Source organism: Hemitrygon akajei, chromosome 31, assembly GCF_048418815.1.
Source record: "Hemitrygon akajei chromosome 31, sHemAka1.3, whole genome shotgun sequence".
Lineage (NCBI taxonomy): Eukaryota > Metazoa > Chordata > Chondrichthyes > Myliobatiformes > Dasyatidae > Hemitrygon > Hemitrygon akajei.
Genome location: NC_133154.1, coordinates 2,008,709 through 2,029,838, shown reverse-complemented (window position 1 = coordinate 2,029,838; position 21,130 = coordinate 2,008,709). Strand labels below are relative to the sequence as shown.

The following is a 21,130-nucleotide window of genomic DNA, read 5'->3' as shown; positions in this document are numbered from 1 at the left end:
AAAAGGTGGAGAAATAGATTGGCAATTGATTTAAAAGGGAGAGAGAGATTTATGACAACTACTCAGGGGCCGACTGCCCTAATTCTGCTCCTTTGTTTTATGGAGATTTGATAGGAATCTAAGGGGTAGTTTTTTTTCACCCGGAACCGACATGGTTGAGGCAGATACATTAACAACAATTGAAAGACACGTGAACAAGTACGTGGATAGGAAGAATTTTGGAGGAATATGGGGCACATGGGACGAGTTTAGATAGGAATTTTGATCGGTATGGACAATTGGTCCGAAGGGCTTGTTTCTGTACTGTACAACTGTGATTCTATTATAGGGGACCCCCTGTTGTTTTGTAAGTACATTACTATATTGTTTATTCACCCCGTATTTGAAAATTATATTCTGCTCCTCAGGTACTTGGAGCGATGATTGACGAATTCTGCAAGGGCGTATTTGGCGTAACACGGGGGTCGCACACTCCCCTCGCCCCACGTAAAACCTTGCTTTGACGTTTTTCGGGGGAGTTGCTGCACAGGTATACCCACCCATTTCCACCCCCATGTTTTCGGTTTTAATTCGCAGAATTTGCTATGATTCCCTTTAAATGTTTTGCAAGCACAACATAGCCCTATTTTGGAGCCATAGCCAATCAGACTGCAGGGATCCACCCCTTTCTTCCTGACTGATTGCAGGCTGTGCTAATTAGAGGCCGAACTGCATTTGGCGCTGACCAATCATCGGGCGAGCGGGGGCGCAACGGTGGAATTTCTTGGCAGCGTAGGACAGGGAGATGAGATGGACAGCCCGCGGGGCCCTGCGGTTGAAGAGATTGACATGAAGATAGACCAATGGCAGTTCGGGAACGGGACAGGATGCGAAGCGTCGAGTAATCGGTGGGTGGGGACACCGAGGGACTGTTTCCACCCCCACCCCCGCCGTCCAACTCCGAACCATGGACGGAGTGACGTCCTCGTTCACCAATCAGTGCGGCGGCCGTAATGGCTGGCGGCCCGGCCAAACTACGGTACAGCCCAATAAGGAAGCGCAGAAATGTCAGGGCAGGGCGTGTTCTAAACTACTCCAATCACTGCCTCTTATGTCGTTGAGTGACAAAGAAGGGACGCTTATAGGGGCAGGGGCGTCGTTACGGACTGGAGGGATAGACCAATGGGAAGGCGGAATTGTCCGGGAGCGAACACCAGTGATAGAGAGAGAAAAACGGAAGGGCGGTTCAACCAATCAGCTGGTGTGGAGGCGGGAGAAGTGGCGCGGCGCGAGCGGTGGTGGAACGGAGCGGCGGCCGGGGAGGACAGAGAGACACATAGAACAGCGAGGGAGCCCGAGGTGACCCACGGCCAGCCACGTAACCTATACCTGGAGCCGTCCGAGGACGGGAGAAAACGATCGGCGCCGGTCCGGAGATCACCGCGGCGGCAGCGATGAGGTGACGGAAAGGGGGGGAGGAGGAGGAGGGAGAGCCGGCGACTCCAGCGCGCATGCGCACTGGGAGGCAGGGTGGACCCTGGTGAGGGTAAGCGCTACTTCCTGTGAGCGCCGCGGCACCTACTCAGATGGGAAGGAGGAAGGATGGTGGGAATGTGGATAGAATGGGAAGGGTGATAGAAGTAGGGATTGGAGTGTGTGTGTGTAACGCCGGAAGAACTCAGGAAACAGTTGACGTTTCGGTCCGAGACCCCTCACCAGGACTGGAGAGGACTGGGCAGAATAAAAAGGTAGGGAAAGATGAATGAGTTAGATGATGGCAGATAATGGGTGAGGAGGAGGGCATGCTCTTGCACTTTATCGTTTATCTGCTTCATACTCTTTCCGTGGCTTTATTCTGCATTTGAATTGTTTTACATTGTTCTATGTCAATGCACTGTGTATTAATTTGATCTGCAGAAACACTATGTAAGAGAAGTTTTTCTACTGTTTCTCGGTGCATGTGACAATGATAAACCAATACCAAGGGGCAGGTGAGAGAATTAAGCAAGAAGCTGGGAAGTGAGAGGTAGAAGAAGTAAAAGGCTGAAGAAGGGAGCTAATAGAAGTTAGTGGACCATGAAAGGAAGGGAACCAGAATGAGGTAAGGAGAAGGGACTTGGGGAGGGGGGTAGTAACCAGAATGTAGAATGGGGAAAAAAGACATAAGGGGGGAGGAATAATTACTTGAATTTGGTGTAGTTGATGTTTATGCAGAGATAATTGTCAGAACAGACATTTAGTAGGTAGGGACAAGGGAGTCACATAGTGATCCCTGTGGAAAGCATGGGGGGGGGGGTAGAAGAGATGTGCTCAGTAGAGTTCCTTTAGTCCTCACCTGCCACTCTATGAGCCTCTGTGTACAAACTATCATTTTCTGCAACTTTCATCTTCAACAGGACCCTGCAACCAAACACATCTTTATCTCCGCTTTTTGCAAGGATTGCTCCTACTGTGTCCATCTATCCATCCCTACTGATCTCCTTCCTGGCACTTGTCCCTACAAGTGGCCAAAGTGCTTCACCTGCCCATTCACCTCCACTCAGGGCCCCAAACAATGAGATTCCAGGTGAGATAACATTAAATCTGCGAATGTGTTGGGGTCTTTTATTGTATGCAATGCTATCTCCATTGTGGCATTGGTGAGACCCGACACAGATTGGCGGACCACTTTGTCAAACACCTCCGTTACCTCAGAGAAAAACAATTTTCCAATGCCACCCATTTTAATTCCTATCCCTCTTCCCGGTCTGACATGATGCCCTTCTGCCGCCTTTAATAATGTACTAATCCAAGAACATTCAGTTATTATCTTCCCCTATGTAGTTTCAATGGGACAGTATCAGAATGTACCACACCCAATGACTGGTTTCACTAGCCACCAGGTAACCAGTTAGAAATTAAACTGTGTATAGATTTCATTTCCTGAAGTCTGGTTCTTGTTTTGTTTAATTTATAATTGTTATTCATCGTGCCATAGCTTCAGAATGATTCCTAACGTGGTCCATGCTGACCAGAGCATCCTCCTGGTTTGTCCCAATTGCTTGTGGTTGGCCCGTAACCCTCCGAGTCCCTCTATGCCTCTTAAATGCAATTGTATCCTTCTTGACCAGTTTCTTTGTCAGCTCATTTTAGGTACTTAGTACCTTACTTGTAATCAACTTTAGAATCAGATATCACTGACAAAACTTGTGCAATTTTTTGTTTTGTGGTAGTAGTACAAAAGTAAAAGTACTATAAATTACAATAATATATGAAATATAGTGCAAAACAAAATAGGTAGTATTCATGGGTTTACTAGATCATTCAGAAATCTGATGATGGATGGGATGAAGCTATTCTTGAATCAGTGAGTGTGGCTCTTCAGGATCCCTCCTTGCTGGTGGTAACAGGAATAGGGCATGTCCTGGCTGGTGAGGGTCCTTATAGTGGATGCCACTTTTTTTCTCAGGTATCTCCTTGATGGTGAGAGGGTAGTGCCCATGATGGAGTTGGGTCTCTTTTCAATATCTACTCTCCTGTATGTGCCCTCTAGTTTTGGACTCCCTGACCCCAGAGAAAAGAATGACCATTGATTTTATCCGAACACCTTATGACTTTATAAACAGCATTCTTCTATGCTCCCATTTTCAAATGCTCCAATAGCGTGGCCAACCTCTTAGTATAACTCGTAACTGCTAGTCCAAACAGCATCCTTGTAATTCTGTCTACACCCTCTCCATCTTGTTAATATTTGCTATAACAGGGTGACCAAAACTGCAAAGTACAGAGTACGGCTTCACCAACAACATAATATTTCAGCTCCTTACCTGGGTGGCCTGACTGGGGTTGTGGGGTTAGGCTGGCTGCGTGGGTGGGTTGTAAAGTAGGCATCGAGGCAAGGCTGGTGAGCTGTCCTAGGGGGAGGTGTAGAGTGAGGTGGGTACCACAAGTGGATGATGATGTGGAGTAGAACGGGCTTGTGGGACAGTTTGCTCCACTTCCTGCTACAAAGGTGTTTGAGGGAGGTGTGCTGGAGTCAGGAGAGTGTGGTTGGCTCCAGATCGAGGGTACACAAGAAATTGAGTAGATTGGTATGGAAACATTGATACCCATGAACAGAAAAGGCTAGAGAAAGTAGTGGATGCAGCCCAGTCCATTACAAGCAAAGCCTTTTCCACCATTGAGTACATTTACATGGAATGCTGCCACAAGAAAGCAGTTTCCATCATCAAAAACTCCCCACATCCTGCCCCAGCCCTCTTCCTACTACCATTGGGCAGGAAGTACAGCAGCCTTGGGTCCCAAACCACCAGGTTTAGGAACAGTTATTACCCTTGGACTACCGGGCTCCTGAAGTGGAGTGAATAACTTGCCTAAACTCTGAATTGATTCCACAAGCTCACTTTCAGAGGCTTTACAACTCATGTTCTCAGTACTATTTTATTTGTAGTTTGTCGTTTTTTACACGTTGGTTGTTTGTCAGTCTTTATGCAAATTTTTCAGTCATTCTATTGTACATTTTTCTCTGCAATAAAATGAATTTCAGGGTACTATATAGTAACATAGTGGTGTTAGAAAGTTTGTGAACCTTGTAGAATTTTATTTCTGCATTAATATGACAAAATGTGATCAGATCTTCATCTGGATGGAGATCCCAATTAAATGACAAAAATATACTTTTTATTTATTGAGAAAAAGGATCCAATATTACATGTACTTGTTGGAAAAAATAGGCAAACCTTTGCTTTCAGTAACTGCTGTGAACCCTTTGTACAGCAATAACTTCAACCAAACGTTTCTGGTAACTGTTGATCAGTCGGGCACATCAGTGTAGAGGAATTTTAGGCCTTTTCTCCTTATACAATTGCTTAGAGATGCTGGTGGGCTTCCTTGCCTGAACTGCTTGCTTGATGTCCTTCCACAATATTTCTATCGGATTAAGGTCTGGAGTTTTGACTTGGTCGTTGCAAAACAAGAATTTTCTTCTTTTTTTTAAAACCATTCTATTGTTGATTTGTTATCTTTCGGATCATTGTCTTGTTGCATCACCCAACTTCTATTATGCTTCAGGTAACAGACTGCTACCTTGACATTCTCCTGTAAAATGTCTTGGTACAATTTTGAATTGTTCCCTCAATGATTGCAAGCTGTTGAGGCCCAGAGGCATCAAAGCAGCCCCAAGCTTTGATTCTCCTTCCCCTAAGTTTCACAGCTGGGTGAGGTTTTGGTTTTGGCATGCAGTGTCCTTTTTCCTGCAAACATAGCAGTGTGCATTTCTGCCAGAAAGTTCAACTTTCGTCTCATTTGTCCACAGAACGCTATAGAACATCCAAGTGATCTTTTGCAAACTTGAGACGCGCAGCAATGTTTTTTTTTTGCAGAGCAGTGGTTTCCTCCGTGGTGTCCTTCCATGAACACCATTCTTGTTCAGTGTTTTTCTAAGAGTGGGTACATGAACAGAGACTTTAGCAAGTTCAAGAGATTTCTGCAGGGCTTTTGCTGTTACCCTTGGGTTATTTTTCATCTCCTTCATCATTGCACGTTGTGCCCTTGGTATATTCTTTGCAGGATGCCTGCTGTAGGGAGAGGAGCGACAGTACTGAATTTCTTCCATTTGTAAACAGTTTCTCTTACTGTGGACTGATGAACACACAGGTATTTAGAAATGCTTTTGTAGTCTTTTCCAGCTTCATGCAGCTCTACAGTTCTTCTAAGGTCCTCTGAAAGTTGTTTTGAACGAAGCATGGCGCACATCGAGATCTTTCTTGAGAAGAGCAGACTCTGTCAGTAACCTGACAGTAATATGTCTTTTTTTTATAGGTCAGGGCACCTGTATAATACACAGCTCCAATCTCACCTCATTGATTGGATTATCTGATTCCAAATAGTTTTTGTAGTTCTCTTTATCTAGTTTTAGGACTTGCTTGAAGATCTGTTCACATTTTAGGTTATTTATGCAGAAATAGAGAAAATTCTACAGGTTTCACGAACTTTCTAGTACCACTGTATATGTACTTCCATAATTTACAGTGAACTTAAGGATGAGGGCAGAGTTATTGCAAGATGTGGTGGTGGTGGGGTTAACAGTTTGGGAATGGTTTGGTAAAGCCAGTGCCAATCTGACATCCATTCAAGTGTAAGAATGGGCTGGGTGAGAGGGACAGTTTGTAAAAAGGTTCATGTAGGTGAAGAAAGGCAATTGGTGGAATGAGGGAAGAGTAATTTGAGGGAGCAGAGATGAGGTGGGGACATTATTAGTCCATAACCTACTGAGCCTTCTGTCAAATTACTGACGTAAAGGGTTCAACTAATTGTTGCTATATTAAATGCCCTCTTTTGTGTTTTTCTTCTTGCAGTCTTTGACTTACCCTCGTCATGATTGCTTTATCCTCTCTTTAGAACACCTACTACTTTAGGATGAATCTAACCTATACTTTCTGAATTGCTCCCAGAAACTCCAGCCATTGCTGTTCTAAGGGTTCCTTTACCATAAGCTCTGAAATGAAATCTGTTCATTACACAACACCATGGTTCTGAAAAACATTGTCTCATTTTTACTATGTACTGTACCAGCAGTTATGGTCGAAATGACAGTAAAAGTGACTTGACTTGACCAACTCTAAAATTGCCCTTTCCCTGGTGGGCTCAAACACAAGCTGCTCTAAAAAGCCATCTTGTAGGCATTCCACAAGTTCTTTCTGTTGGAATCCGGCACCAACCTGAGTTTTCTAATCTGCCAGCATATTGAAATTTTCCCACAACTATTGTAACATTACTCTTTCGACATGCTTTTTCTATCTCCCATTGTAATTTGTACCCCACATTATGGCTGCTGTTCTGAGGCCTGTTGAGACAGTCCTTTTACCATTGTAGTTTACTAACTACCCACAACGATTCTATTTGTACCGGACATGCGTCATACTTTTGAAGAATTTGATTTTTTTTTAAACCAACAGAACCACCTCCGCCCCACCTACCTGTTCTTTTGGTACAATATGTATAGTTAGATGTTAAGCTCCCAACTGTGTCCTTTGAACCACGATTAAGTGATGCCCATAATGTCATACCTGACAATCTCTAACTGTGCTACATGATCTTCTACCTTACTCTGTATACTCTATTCCATTTGTACAGTGTATTTATTTAAGACTCCCAATTGCGGGTTGAGTGCTTCTTCAAGTCTATCCATAGTTTCTCAGGTTAATCCATGGATTCTTTCAGGACACTTGTGTTAAGCAATGATTCCTGAACGAACTGAATCTAGGGTTGTAGGCATTCACAGTAAAACAAAGAATCAATGGAAAACTACACACAGATTGACAAGCGACCAATGTACAAAAGAAACCAAACTGTGCAAATAATAAAAATGAATTAACATGAGTCAATGTGAGCCCATTGGTTGTGGAATCATTTCAGTGTTGAGGTGAGTGAAGTCATATATGCTGATTCAGGAGCCTGATGGTTAAAGAGTAATGGGGTGGGAAGGGGCTTTGCTTGTGGTTGACTGGGGTGTATCCGCTATTTTGTAGGTCTTTCCTTTCAAGAGCATTGCTGTTTCCATATCTGGCTGTAATGCAACAAGGCAGTATACAACAGTGTGCCTCTCTGAAGGTTCGTCAAAATTTTGGATGATATTGTGAATCTGCGCAAACTTCTAAGTAGAAGGCTGTTATGCTGCCTTTGTAGTGGCACTTGTGTGTAGGTCCTAGAGCTGATCCTCTGAAATGATACACACCAAGGAATTCAAAGTTGCTGACTCTCTCCACCTCCGATCCTCTATTGAGGATTGGCACCTTCTTCCTGTTGTCAATAATTGGTACTTGTTTTTGCTAGTGTTGTGTGAGAAGTTATGTGACACCATTCAATCAGATTTTCAATCTCCCTCTGTATACTGATTTGTCACCACCTTTGGTTTGGCCAACAATAGTGGCATCATCAGCAAACTTAAATAAGGCATTGGAATTACACTTAGCCACACAGTCATGGGTATAAAGCAGGGAGCTAAGTACAGAGCCTTGTGGTGTACCTATGCTGATGGAGAATGCTGAGCAGATGTGGCCAAGTTGTATTGACAGGAGTCTGCAAGTGAGGAAATTGGAGATCCAGTTGCACATGAAGGTATTGTGGCTTCAGTCTTGGAGTTTAGTCGTTAGTTTTGAGAGGATGGTAGTATTGAATGCTGAGGTATAGTTAATGAAGAGAATCCTGCTATATGTATTTTCATTGCCCAGATTTTCCAGAGCTGAGCGGAGAGCCAATGAAATGGCATCTACTATTGACCTGTTGTGACAGGAGGAAAATAAATCAGCTATGATGGAATGGTGGAGCTGACTCTATGGGCCAAATAGCTTAATAATGCTACTATGTGTTAGTAACAGACAAAAAAAGGCTACAGAAGATGGAATGTGAATATTACAAACAAAACTACTGGAGGAACTCAGCAGGGAAGGCAGCATCCGTGGAAGGAAATGTGCTTTGGGTCGAGACATTTCATAGAGTTCAAAATAAAATTTGTTGTCAGAGTACATGGGTGTAACCACGTACAATCCTGTGATTCTTTCCCTGTGGTCATACTTGGCAAATTTATGGCACATTAACTATAAACAGTTCATCTGAGTCTTTCTGAAAGGTCATGGCCTAAAATGTTGACTGTACTCTTCTCCACAGATGCTGTCTGCCCTGTTGAGTTCCTGCAGCATTTTCTGTGTTGGTTGAACTGGATCTGTATACTGTAAACATCAGGAATTGTAAACAGATCGTACAAATTCTGATAATAAATAGCAATAAATAATGACCACGAAATGATAAGAGTCCTTAAATGTGTCGTTATCCCCTTTTGTTCAAGAGTCTGATAGGATAGTAACTGTTCTGAACTGGACAGAGTGAGTCCTGAGACACCTGTACCTTCAACCTGATGGCTGCAGTGGAAAAGGAGCATGGCCTGGGTGGTGAGGATCTTTGGACAACAACACACACAAAATGCTGGTGGAACACAGCAAGCCAGGCAGCATCTATAGGGAGAAGCGCTGTCGACATTTTGGGTTGAGACCCTTCGTCAGGACTAACCGAAAGGAAAGATAGTAAGAGATTTGAAAGTAGTGGGGGGAGGGGGAAATGCGAAATGATAGGAGAAGACCGGAGGGGGTGGGATGAAGCTAAGAGCTGGAAAGGTGATTGGCGAAAGTGATACAGAGCTGGAGAAGGGAAAGGATCATGGGATGGGAGGCCTCAGGAGAAAGAATGGAGAGGGGGGAGCACCAGAGGGTGATGGAGAACAGGCAAACAACTAAATATGTCAGGGATGGGGTAAGAAGGGGAGGAGGGGCATTAACAGAAGTTAGAGAAGTCAATGTTCATGCCATCAGGTTGGAGGCTACCCAGCCGGTATATAAGGTGTTGTTCCTCCAACCTGAATTTGGATTCATTTTGACAATAGAGGAAGCCATGGATAGACATATCAGAATGGGAATGGGATGTGGAATTAAAATGTGTGGCCACTGGGAGATCCTGCTTTTTCTGGCGGACCGAGCGTAGGTGTTCAGCGAAACGGTCTCCCAGTCTGTGTCGGGTCTCACCAATATATAAAAGGCCACACCGGGAGCACCGGACGCAGTATACCATACCAGCAGACTCACAGGTGAAGTGTCGCCTCACCTGGAAGGACTGTCTGGGGCCCTGATTGGTGGTGAGGGAGGAAGTGTAAGGGCAGGTGTAGCACTTGTTCTGTTTACAAGGATAAGTGCCAGGAGGGAGATCAGTGGGAAGGGATGGGGGGGACGAGTGGACAAGGGAGTCGCGTAGGGAGCGATCCCTGCGAAAAGCAGAAAGTGGGGGGGAGGGAAAAATGTGCTTGGTAGTGGGATCCCGTTGGAGGTGGCGGAAGTTACGGAGTATTATACGTTGGACCTGGAGGCTGGTGGGGTGGTAGGTAAGGACAAGGGGAACCCTATCCCGAGTGGGGTGGCGGGTGGATGGGGTGAGGGCAGATGTGTGGGAAATGGGAGAGATGCGTTTGAGAGCAGAGTTGATGGCCCCACCGAGGTGGTCGCGAAGCTCTTCGCTTTTTTTTTGGATTCCAGACCTAACCAATTCCCCTCTACCACCACTCTCCTGTCTAGCAGAATTAGTTCTTACTCTCAATAATTTCTCCTTTGGCTCCTCCCACTTCCTCCAAACCAAGGGTGTAGCCATGGGCACCCGTATGGGTCCCAGTTATGCCTGCCTTTTTGTTGGCTTTGTGGAACAGTCCATGTTCCAAGCCTATACAGGTATCCATCCCCCTCTTTTCCTTCGCTATATTGACGACTGCATTGGTGCTGCCTCCTGCACACATGCTGAGCTCGTCGACTTCATTGACTTTGCCTCCAACTTTCACCCTGCTCTCAAATTTACCTGGTCCATTTCCGACACCTCCCTCCCCTTTCTTGATCTTTCTGTCTCCATCTCTGGAGACGGCCTATCTACTGATATCTACTATAAGCCTACAGACTCTCACAGCTACCTGGACTATTCCTCTTCCCACCCTGTCTCTTGCAAAAATGCTATCCCCTTCTCACAATTCCTCCGTCTCCGCCGCATCTGCTCTCAGGATGAGGCTTTTCATTCCAGGACGAAGGAGATGTCTTCCTTTTTTAAACAAAGGGGCTTCCCTTCGTCCACCATTAACTCTGCTCTCAAACGCATCTCTCCCATTTCATGCACATCTGCCCTCACCCCACTCGGGATAGGGTTCCCCTTGTCCTTACCTTCCACCCCAACAGCCTCCAGGTCCAACGTATAATTCTCCGTACCTTCCGCCACCTCCAACGGGATCCCACTACCAAGCACATTTTTCCCTCCCCCCCCCCGCTTTTCGCAGGGATCGCTCCCTTTGCGACTCCCTTGTCCACTCGTCCCCCCCATCCCTTCCCACCGATCTCCCTCCTGGCACTTATCTTTGTAAATGGAACAAGTGCTACACCTGCCCTGACACTTCCTCCCTCACCACCAATCAGGGCCCCAGACAGTCCTTCCAGGTGAGGCGACACTTCACCTGTGAGTCGGCTGGTGTGGTATACTGCATCCGGTGCTCCCGGTGTGGCCTTTTATATATGGTGAGACCCGACACAGACTGGGAGACCGTTTCGCTGAACGCCTACGCTCGGTCCGCCAGAAAAAGCAGGATCTCAGTGGCCACACATTTTAATTCCACATCCCATTCCCATTCTGATATGTCTATCCATGGCCTCCTCTATTGTCAAAATGAATCCAAATTCAGGTTGGAGGAACAACACCTTGTATACCGGCTGGGTAGCCTCCAACCTGATGGCATGAACATTGACTTCTCTAACTTCCGTTAATGCCCCTCCTCCCCTTCTTACCCCATCCCTGACATATTTAGTTGTTTGCCTGTTCTCCATCTCCCTCTGGTGCTCCCCCCCCCCTCCATTCTTTCTCCTGAGGCCTCCCATCCCATGATCCTTTCCCTTCTCCAGCTCTGTATCACTTTCGCCAATCACCTTTCCAGCTCTTAGCTTCATCCCACCCCCTCCGGTCTTCTCCTATCATTTCGCATTTCCCCCTCCCCCCACTACTTTCAAATCTCTTACTATCTTTCCTTTCGGTTAGTCCTGAGGAAGGGTCTCGGCCCGAAATGTCGACAGCGCTTCTCCCTATAGATGCTGTCTGGCCTGCTGTGTTCCACCAGCATTTTGTGTGTGTTGTTTGAATTTCCAGCATCTGCAGATTTCCTCGTGTGAGGATCTTTGGATCCTGCTTTTCTAAGGCAGTGTTTCATATAGATTTGCCTAATGGTTTGGAGAGTTTTACCTGTGATGTACTGAGCTGGATCCACTACCTTTTGTAGGATTTTCTGCTCAAAGGCATTGGTGTTCCCATATCTGGTTGTAAAGCAGCCAATAAGCACACTTTTTCCACCACATATCTGTAACTGATATGCTTCAATACCAGCCTCTCGAAACACTTCATCACTGTGGATGTAAGTGTAATTGGGCGATAGTCATTTAGGCAGGTTACCATGCTCGTCTTGGGCACTATATGATTGACGCCTGCTTGAAGCAGCTGGGTACCAGACTGCCAGAGGGATGGTTTGAGATCTCTGTGAATACACCAGGCAGCTGGTCAGCACAGGTCTTCAATACTTGACCAGGTACTCTCATCGGACCATATGCTTTTCTTGGATTCACTCTCTTGAAGCCAGCTCCTGCACCTCATCTTCAGATGCTAAGACCTAAGGATCATGGGGACACTTGCAGGTGCACAATGGTTCCACCCTGTTCTGGTGATCAAAACAAGCATAGAAGGTATTGAGTTCATCTGGAAGTGAAGCTCTGTTGTTTCCTCTGTAGCAAGGTTTAACTTTGTAGAAGATTATGGCATTCAAACTCTGTCATAGCTGTTGAACATCCCTTGTTGATTCCAGTTTTGTTCAGAATCTCCACTTTGCCAAAGAGAGATCTTTCCGGAGATTATACCTGCACCTCTTGTAGCATTCTTGATCTCTAGACTTTAATGCCTTTGATCTGACTCTCAGCAGGTCCTGGATTTCATTGTTCAGCCAGGAATTGGGGTAAGCCCTGAATGATTTCATGGAGAGACACTCATCCACAGCTGTAATGACCCTGGTGTAGTCATTTGAGTCTTCAGATGAGTCCTTGAACGTGGCCCGGTCCTCTGACTTAAGGCTATCCTATAACTGTTCCTCCAACCCCCAGCTATCTTGAACTCTGGAGCCTAGTACTTTAGGCTCTGTCTATATGTAGTTGGTAAGAGTATAGGCAAATGATCTAAATGACACTAACCATCCACCAGTCTTGAAATACCACACCCATGACTAACAATGACACAAACATCTCTGCTAGGGCTGTGGCAAATTCCTTCCTGGCTTTCCAGTGTGGAAAAGATTATTAACAATATCTGGTTTATTATCACTGATGTGTGTCATGAAATTTATGGCAGAAGTACAGAGCAAGACAAAAAATTACTAAGGTGCAAAAATCAATTGTGCAAAAGAGGAACTGTGAGGTAGTGTTCATGGACTGTCAGAAATCTGATGACTCAAGAGAAGCTGTTCCTGCACTTTCTTCCTGATGGTAATAAGGACATGTCCTAGATGGTGGGAGTCTTTAATTATGGCTGCTACCTTGAGGCACTGCTTCTTGAAGATGTCTTTATGTTGGAGAGGATTATACCTGTAATGGAGATGACTGAGTCTCCAACCCTCTGCAGGCTCTTGTGATCCTGTACAATGGCACCCCCTTACCAGGCTGTGATATCAGAGTAACACGTACAACAAGCTGGAGGAACTCAGCAGGTCGGACAGCGTCCGTGGAAACGAGCAGTCAACGTTTTGGGCCGAGAGCCTTTGTCAGGATCCGAAGGTTCTCGGCCCGAAACATTGACTGCTCGTTTCCACGGACGCTGTCTGACCTGCTGAGTTCCTCCAGCTTGTTGTACGTGTTGCTTTGACCACAGTATCTGCAGTGTACTTAGTGTGATATCAGAATGCTCTCCACTGTACATCTGTAGAAATTTGCTGGAGTCTTTGTCATAGCAAATCTCCTCAAGACTCCTAATGAAATAGGAGCTGCTGATGTGCCTTTATGGAGGGAAGATGGCTAGTATAAGGATAGGAGGGGAAGGGATTGAGTAAAACGGGCAAGTGATGGTTGAATCCAGGTGAGGGGGGTTGTGATAAACAGATGGAGTCTAGAAAAGTGGGGATGGTGACAAGAGGCCTCTACACCCTTCCTGGAATGAGGTGACCAAAACTGCACCCAAACTATATATAAAAACATTACTTACAGAAATATATTATGTATTGCAGTAGACAACTTTCACAACATATGCTGGTGCTATTAAACTTGATTCTGAAAAGCATTCTGACTGAAGTTTTGTATAGCTGCAGGCTGGACTTCCTCACTCATAGTCATTGTCCCTACCAATGAAGACAAGCATGCTGTATACTTTTATCTCTGTTATCTGCTTGCGTAGGTGCTTATTGAGCTGTGTCCACCACTTGACAAAGTATGATCAGCACCAACATGATGTGCCCAAGGGTTTGTCCCAACCTGTACTGTTCTATTATAAAATTGGTTTATTGTTGTGCACCAAGGTGCAGGTTGTGCATGCTGCCCATCACTTCACAGCATCAAGGTAATACAAAGGAAACCAATAACAATGCAGAATGAAAAACACAAAATGCTGGCAGAACTCGGCAGGCCAGACAGCATCTATGGGAGGAGGTAATAATGACATTTCGGGCTGAAACCCTTCATCAGTCTCCTGTGTTTTTTATTTATTTGCAGCATCTGCAGATTCACTGGTGTTGACAATGCAGAATGAAGTGTTAGAGTTGTAAAGAAACTGCATTGTAGGCAGACAATAAGGTGCAAGGGCAATGGCCAGGTCAAAGTTTACCTTAGAGTGGATTGTCAGTAGTTCCATAACTGCAGAGTAGACTTTGTGGTATGTGCTTTCAGCTTGTGGTAAGAAGAGGGATGAGGAATGTAAAGTGGGGAGGGGCAGGCTGGCTGCTTTATTGAGGAAGTGAGATGTGTCATGGAGGGCAGATTGATTCCTAAGATGTGCTGAGCTATGTCTAAAACTCAGTGTGGTGCCTTGCAGTCACGAGCAGGGTGACATACCAAATCATGATGCATCTAGATTGGATGCTTTCTATAGTGCATTGATAAAAATGGTAAAGGTAGACAGGGACATGATGTATTTCTTTTGCTTCTGAGGATGTGGAGACGCTGGTGAGCTTTCTTGGCTGTGACATCAACGTAGATCGACTGGAACAGATGATGTTTACACCTAGGAACTGAATTTATAATTTCAGAACATATTAACAGTATTGCACCTATATTACCACACTTCACAATCACCCTAATCCTTTCCTCTTGCACGTTTTTCTTACTTCCATTTACCTTTCTGAGAGCTTCTTGAATGTCCCTATCATATCAACCTCCACCATCACCACAGCACCTACCACTCCCAGTCTTTAAAACTACCCTAACCAATTGTAATCGAAACACCATAGAAATGCTTTCCAGAAGCATTACACCTTGCGACTGCTCTGCCCATCACCGCAAGATACCCCAGAGAGTTGTGGACACTGCTAGGCACTTCACGGAAACCAGCCTCCCTTCCATGTACTCTAAAGGGACTGAGCGGGCTGGCCCAGAAAAATCCCAAAGAACCTGCCTCTTTGAGCAGAATGCAGGCTTTGGGCATTCCTACCCTGCCGATCTAGGGGAGTGGGAGGGCATGTTAAGAGAGTTCGGGGCACCCAAGCAATGCAGCATCTACTTCCTGCTACCACCAGAGCTTTAATCGGGACCGGGGAGGGGGGAATGGCCAGCGCACGGCTGCTGAGTACAGCATCTGCTGTTGGCTGGGGAGCCCGGAGAGGGCGCGGCCAACACCCTGAGCATGCGCGTCGCGGCTTTACGCCAATCCTGGCATACCGCACGTGACCAGGGGCGGAGAAATAGTCTCGCGCATGCGCGCTATTTACCGCTCGCTCCCTCCCCTCCGCGCTGGCCCCGGCGGAAGGAGCCGGCCACCTCGCTCTCTCTCTCTTTCTAACCCCATTTCCCTGTTCGCTTGTCCTCCCCATCCCAAACTCCTCCAACCATAACTCCCTGGCGATGAAGGCGGCGCCTCGCAGTAGCATTAGTGCGCCTCCGGCCGACAGGTGAGGGAAGCCGAGGAGATGGAGGCGGTTTGTTGGGGGTGGTGGTTGGAGAACAAGCACGGGCTGCTGAAGGAGGGCGGGGCATGTCTTGCTGCTGCCCAATGGCTGTGCGATGCTCGCTCAGATAGAAGGCTAACTCGACCAATGGATGCTAACGCCGGCTTGACGGGCGCGACGCTTGGCCATTTAGAAGAGTGGGTACTCTTCTACGGTGCTAATTGGAAAGGGCACGGGCCCAGACAGGCCCACGTGGGCTACTGGCGCTGCGATCACGTGGAATGTGGGCCGGGCTGTCATTGGCCTAGGGTGAGAAGGCGGTGCAGCGGACAGGTTCGGCTGTTATTGGACAGCCGAAAGACTGTTCGGGCTCCACACGATTGATCAATTCAGCTGTCAATCAACAGACGAAGAGTGGATTGGGGAAACGGTGCAAAGTCGGTGAGGGGGGAGCAACACACACAAAATGCTGGAGGCACTCAGCAGGCCAGAGGCAGCACCTGTGGGGGTGGGGGAGTACAGTCGACGTTTAGGGCCAAGAGCCTTCGGAAGGACTGGAGAAAAAAGATGAGTAGATTTAAAAGGTGGGGTAGGGAAGACAAATCACAAGGTGATTAGTGAAGCCGGGAGGGGTGAGCTGGGAAGTTGATTGGTGAAAGAGATTTGGGGCTGGAGAAGGGGGAGTCTGATAGGAGAGGACAGAAGGCCATGGAAAGAAGAAAAGGGCAGTGGAGCACTAGAAAGAGGCAATGGGCTTGCAAGCAGATATGGTGGGAGAGGAAAAAGTGGATAGTGCAGGAAGGTGAGGGGCATTAGCAGAAGTTCTAGAAATTGATGTTCATGTCATCAGGTTGGAAGCTACCCAGACTGAATATTAGGTGTTGTTCCAACAACCTGAGTGTGGTCTCATCTTGACAGTGGAGGAGACTGTGGACAGATATGTCGGAATGGAAAGTGGAATGAAAATTATGGCCACTAGGAGTTCTTGCTTCTTAGGTGGGCGGAGATTAGGTGTTCAGCGAAGTGGTCTCCCTATCTACGATGGTCTCATCAATGTATAGACTACACCGAGCACCGGACAGAGTGTATGACCCTAACAGAGTGTTGCCTGGAAGGAATGTTTGGGGCCATGAGTGGTAGTGAGGGAGGAGGTGCAGAGGCAGATGTAGTACAAGGGTAATTGCCAGGAGAGGTGGGGTGGGACGAATGGACAAGGGAGTTGTGTAGGGAGTGATCTCTGCGGAAAGCAGAAAGTGGGGAAAAGGGAATGATGTGCTTATTGGTGAGATCCAGTTGGAGATGGAAGTTACAGAGCATTATGTGCAGGGATCACTCCTTAATGACACCCTTGTTTAGTTGTTCCTCCCCACTGATCTCCCTATTAGCATTTATCCTTGCAAGTGGAACAAGTGCTACACCTGCCTTTACACCTCCTCCTTCACTACCATTTAGGGTCCCAAACAGTCCTTCCAGGTGAGGGGACACTTGTGCCTGTTGGAATCATATACTGTGCCTGGTGTGGCCTCCTGTACATCACTGAGCATCTGTGCTCCATCTGCCAGAAAAAGCAGGATCTCCCAGTGGCCACCCATTTTAAATACACTTCCCATTCCCATTTTGATATGTCAATTTATGGCCTCCTTTACTGTGTAAATGAGGCTACACCTGGGTTGGAAGAACAACACCTTGTATTCTGTTTGGGTAGCCTCCAATCTGATGGCACGAACATCAATTTCTCAAACTTCTGGTAATGCCGCACCCCACACCCCCTTTTCGCTCTCTCACTTTATCTCCTTTCCTGCCCATTGCCTCCCTTTGGTGCTTCTCGCCACTTTCTTTTTTCCATGGCCTTCTGTCCTCTCCTATCAGGCTCCCCTTCTCCAGCCCCAAATCTCTTTCACCAAATGACTTCCCAGCTCTTTACTTCATCCCTTCCCACTCCTGGTTTCACCTATCACCTTGCGTTTCTCTCCTCTCCACTCCCCCGCCCCCCAACCTTTCAAATCTACTGCTCATCTATTTTATCTCCAGTCACTGCTGAAGGGTCTAGGCCTGAAACGTCGACTGTACTTTTTTTCCCACAGATGCTGCCTGGCCTGCTGAATTCCTCCAGCATTTTGTGTGTGTTGCTCGGATTTCCAACATCTGCAGATTTCTTCTGTTTGTGAAGGGAGAGCTAGGTCAAGGATCACGGGGTTGATGTAATAGTATGCAGGATCACAATGTCTGCGGAGTTAGGGTTGCAGCATTGTAAGAGAGCGGGCTAGTATTCACAGGGTTGTCGTAGAGGGATCGCAGATCAGAGGTTGGGGAGCGGGATGAAATATCCCATGGTTGGATGAATGAAGGTGTGGATCTCGGTTGAGGAAGCGGGGTCAAGGAGGATGACGTCGGGCTGGCAGGGTCAAGCATCACTGAGTTGGAAGAGTGGATTGACTATTGTGGGGCCAAGGAATGTGGTGTTGGTTAAGTGGGGTAAAGGGTCACTGGGGTCAAGGAACACAGTGAGAGTGGGGTCAGACAGCACACATCAGGATCAGAAATCATTGACTTCTAACTAGATAGAGCAGACGTGGAGAGGATGATTCCTGTAATGAGTGAATCTAGGATCAAAGGGTATAGCTTCACAGTGAAAAGTTTATAACAGATATGAGAAGGAATTTATTTAGCCAGATGGTGGAGAATTTGTCGCAGATGGCTGTGAAGGCCAGGTCATTGGGCATATTTAAAGCGGAGGTTAATAGATTCTTGATTAGTGGGGGCATTAAAGGCTTTGAAGATAAAGCAGGGGAACGGTGTTGAGAGTGTTAATAAATCATTATGGAACGGCAGAGTAGACTTAATAGGCCGAGTGGCCTAATTCTGCTCCCTTGTCTTATGGACTCTGATCACTGACATCTTACCCATTGCACACCTGGTTACCAGTGATGATTCCACTGGACAGGTTGGGTCCCTCTTGTCAGCAGTTGCTCTGTGGCGCACTGAAGGATCCCAATATGTACATCTCACAGTCTAGATGCCCTGGAAGTCTAAACTGTCAGATGACCCATATATAGTCTGACTCCGCACATCTTATGTTCAGTGACCTGAGAATGGGGTTGAGAGGGGAAATAAATCAGCCGTGAAGGAGTGGACTCGGATCAGCTAACTGGTCCAATTCTGTGCCTGTGTCTTGTGGTATATAGAATGAGCTGTAAGAAATGCATTCCTGACCTCTTATGAAGCAATGCAAGGCCTTTTCTCAACCTTGAGGTGCTGAGGACCGCAAGCATCAACAGTTTAGTGGGGAGGGGGAGCTTTGTCAATTTACTGCTGTCTTTTGTATTTCTTCCAGTGGCTTCACCACCGAGAATGGAGAGAGACAGGTTGATGGGTATCTGGGAAATTGAGAGATACACTGTTAGGTACGGGAATGGTACAGTGATAGGAGGTCGCAGGGATGATTTTGGCAGAGCATAAATACAAGATATTCTGAAAATGGAGGACTTGCATCCAGTTTTGAGCCCTGCCTCCAAGGGATACCTCCTTATTGACCGCCCTCTGCTTTATATTACAGGGGGAGGAGCAGTGTCAAGGGATCCCCACAGTCGCCGGTGAGTGTCTCTTTCTGTCTGTCTCTCATCCCCACTCTTAACCCACTTTCCTGCTTCACCCGTCTCCTGATCCACATCTTCCTACCCCCCCTCCCTTCCCCCTTCGCATTTCGCTCCTTGGGCCAGCTGTGTGAAGGTTCCCTGTCCTTGTGTTCCAGGTGTTCGAGGGGGTCTACAACAACACGCGGATGTTGCACTTCCTGACTGCAGTTGTGGTGAGTGTTCTGTGCTATCCCCATCACCTCTAGTGGACACACACGCATGTGCACTCCCTGCATAATATCACCCTCGCACACGGGCACGTGCAGAGACACAGGGGTGTATACAGATGCAAGCGATTCCTCCACCACCACCACCAGTCTTCATCTGCCAACCGTCACTGAGCTCCTCGACTGCCTGCCTGACACGGACGTACCTGCTTTCTGAACAGTTCACCGTTGTCCGCCTATCTGCACGTCCTCAGCCTGCTGATTGTCGTCTTTTAGTTTCCCAGATCCCACGTGGAAAGAGGTCCTTTGGTCCATGTGGCCAATTCCAACCAAATCCCTCGAATGAGGCAGTCCCCCCTTTTGTTGATCAGGGTCAACGAGTATGGTGTGTCTTAGTTGTTCCCACAAGCTAGTTTGCAACCCAGGGCAGTATGATATGGAGAGCAAGCTGTTGCCCATGCAGCACGTTCCTCCTTTCAGCACAGCTGATGAATCCAAAGGAATGGCAGAGACGGATAGTTTGGCACCAGTGGTGTTGCAGGAGTTGCTAGTCAGCATTGAACTCAGTAAAGGGACTCCAACTCTGGATTTTTCCTTGGGGTGTACTGCTGAAACCTTCGCTATGAGTGGGAAAAGCTGAAAGGTAATGGAGGTTTGAAATAGAGTTTTCCTTCTAGATGAGATGCCAGCCATGGTTGATAGAGCCCCATTGGCCCGAAGTGACTGGTTTTAAGGCATCAGTAACCCGCCTTTGCCTCTCCCCATCAGTAGAAATGCTTCTGCTGGACTTAGTAGTTCAGTCACACATGAAGACCAGCAGTTGAACTTAGTTGTTGGAGGCTAGAGATTCATGCCATTGGGAGCATTTAATAGGTAGTAGGAGCTTACCACCCTCTCTCCCCTTCCCCGCACAGCGGTTATAACAACCTTAAGGAATCAAGCAAGAAGCCAGTCCCATTTGGCTCTTATCCCTGTAAACCTTTCCTATCCAGGTATGTGTGCAAGTCTCTTAAAATGCTGTTAACGTACCTTTCTCAACCACTTTCTTCAGTTTATATTTCAGCCAGCCCCAGCTGCCTGTGCTTGGTCTGTATCTCTAAACATTTACTACCCAAACTACCTATTTCAAATACTTCATCTGGCAGCTCATTCCATATACTGACCTCCCTCTGGGTGAAAGGTTGCCCCTCGGGTCTCTGTGAAATCTGTTCCCTCTGAGCTTAAGCCTGTGCCCTGTAATTCTGTTGTAAAGAGAGTGTCTGTTGTCTGATATTCTTTGCCCATGCGCTTACCAAATGCAGTTCTCCCCCATCCCCCCCCCCATCCCAGATGTGTGCTGTTGAACTGACCCTTAACATATTGTTGGGGGGGAGCATATGTTCATTCATTTCTCAATGTACTGCAACTAATCACACCCCTGCCCACCTCGCTAACCCACCAATCCTTCCTGCAGGGGTCCACGTGTGATGTGAGAGTGAGGAATGGCACCGTCTATGAGGGGATCTTCAAAACACTCAGTTCCAAGGTAAGCAGCAAGCTCACTGATCAAGACCCTATGCCTCCAGCTGTCAAATAGTCAACCACTCCCAGCTTGGTAAATTCCTTCTGACCCCTTCTTCCTGAGGACTCCATGCTTTCCCACCATGGGTGCTGTCCCTGTCCCTTTTTATTGCCCA

At 46.9% G+C, this 21,130-nt stretch overlaps 1 protein-coding gene across 5 annotated transcripts in view; it reads left to right on the top strand.

Annotated features, from left to right (window-relative positions):
• Positions 1-508: 508 nt before the first annotated feature.
• Positions 509-21,130, top strand: part of atxn2l (ataxin 2-like) — a 59,086-nt gene continuing 38,464 nt past the window's right edge. For 3 of the 5 annotated variants that reach the window (XM_073033409.1, XM_073033406.1, XM_073033405.1), the window contains exons 1-4: positions 15,480-15,655; positions 19,209-19,245; positions 19,404-19,460; positions 20,908-20,979. In XM_073033409.1, the coding sequence (XP_072889510.1) occupies positions 15,609-15,655; positions 19,209-19,245; positions 19,404-19,460; positions 20,908-20,979 (213 nt within the window). In that variant the 5' untranslated portion in view covers positions 15,480-15,608. Of the gene's footprint in view, positions 530-1,235; positions 1,439-15,479; positions 15,656-19,208; positions 19,246-19,403; positions 19,461-20,907; positions 20,980-21,130 lie in introns of those variants that run through there. The other 2 variants (XM_073033408.1, XM_073033407.1) reach the window with 2 other exon arrangements.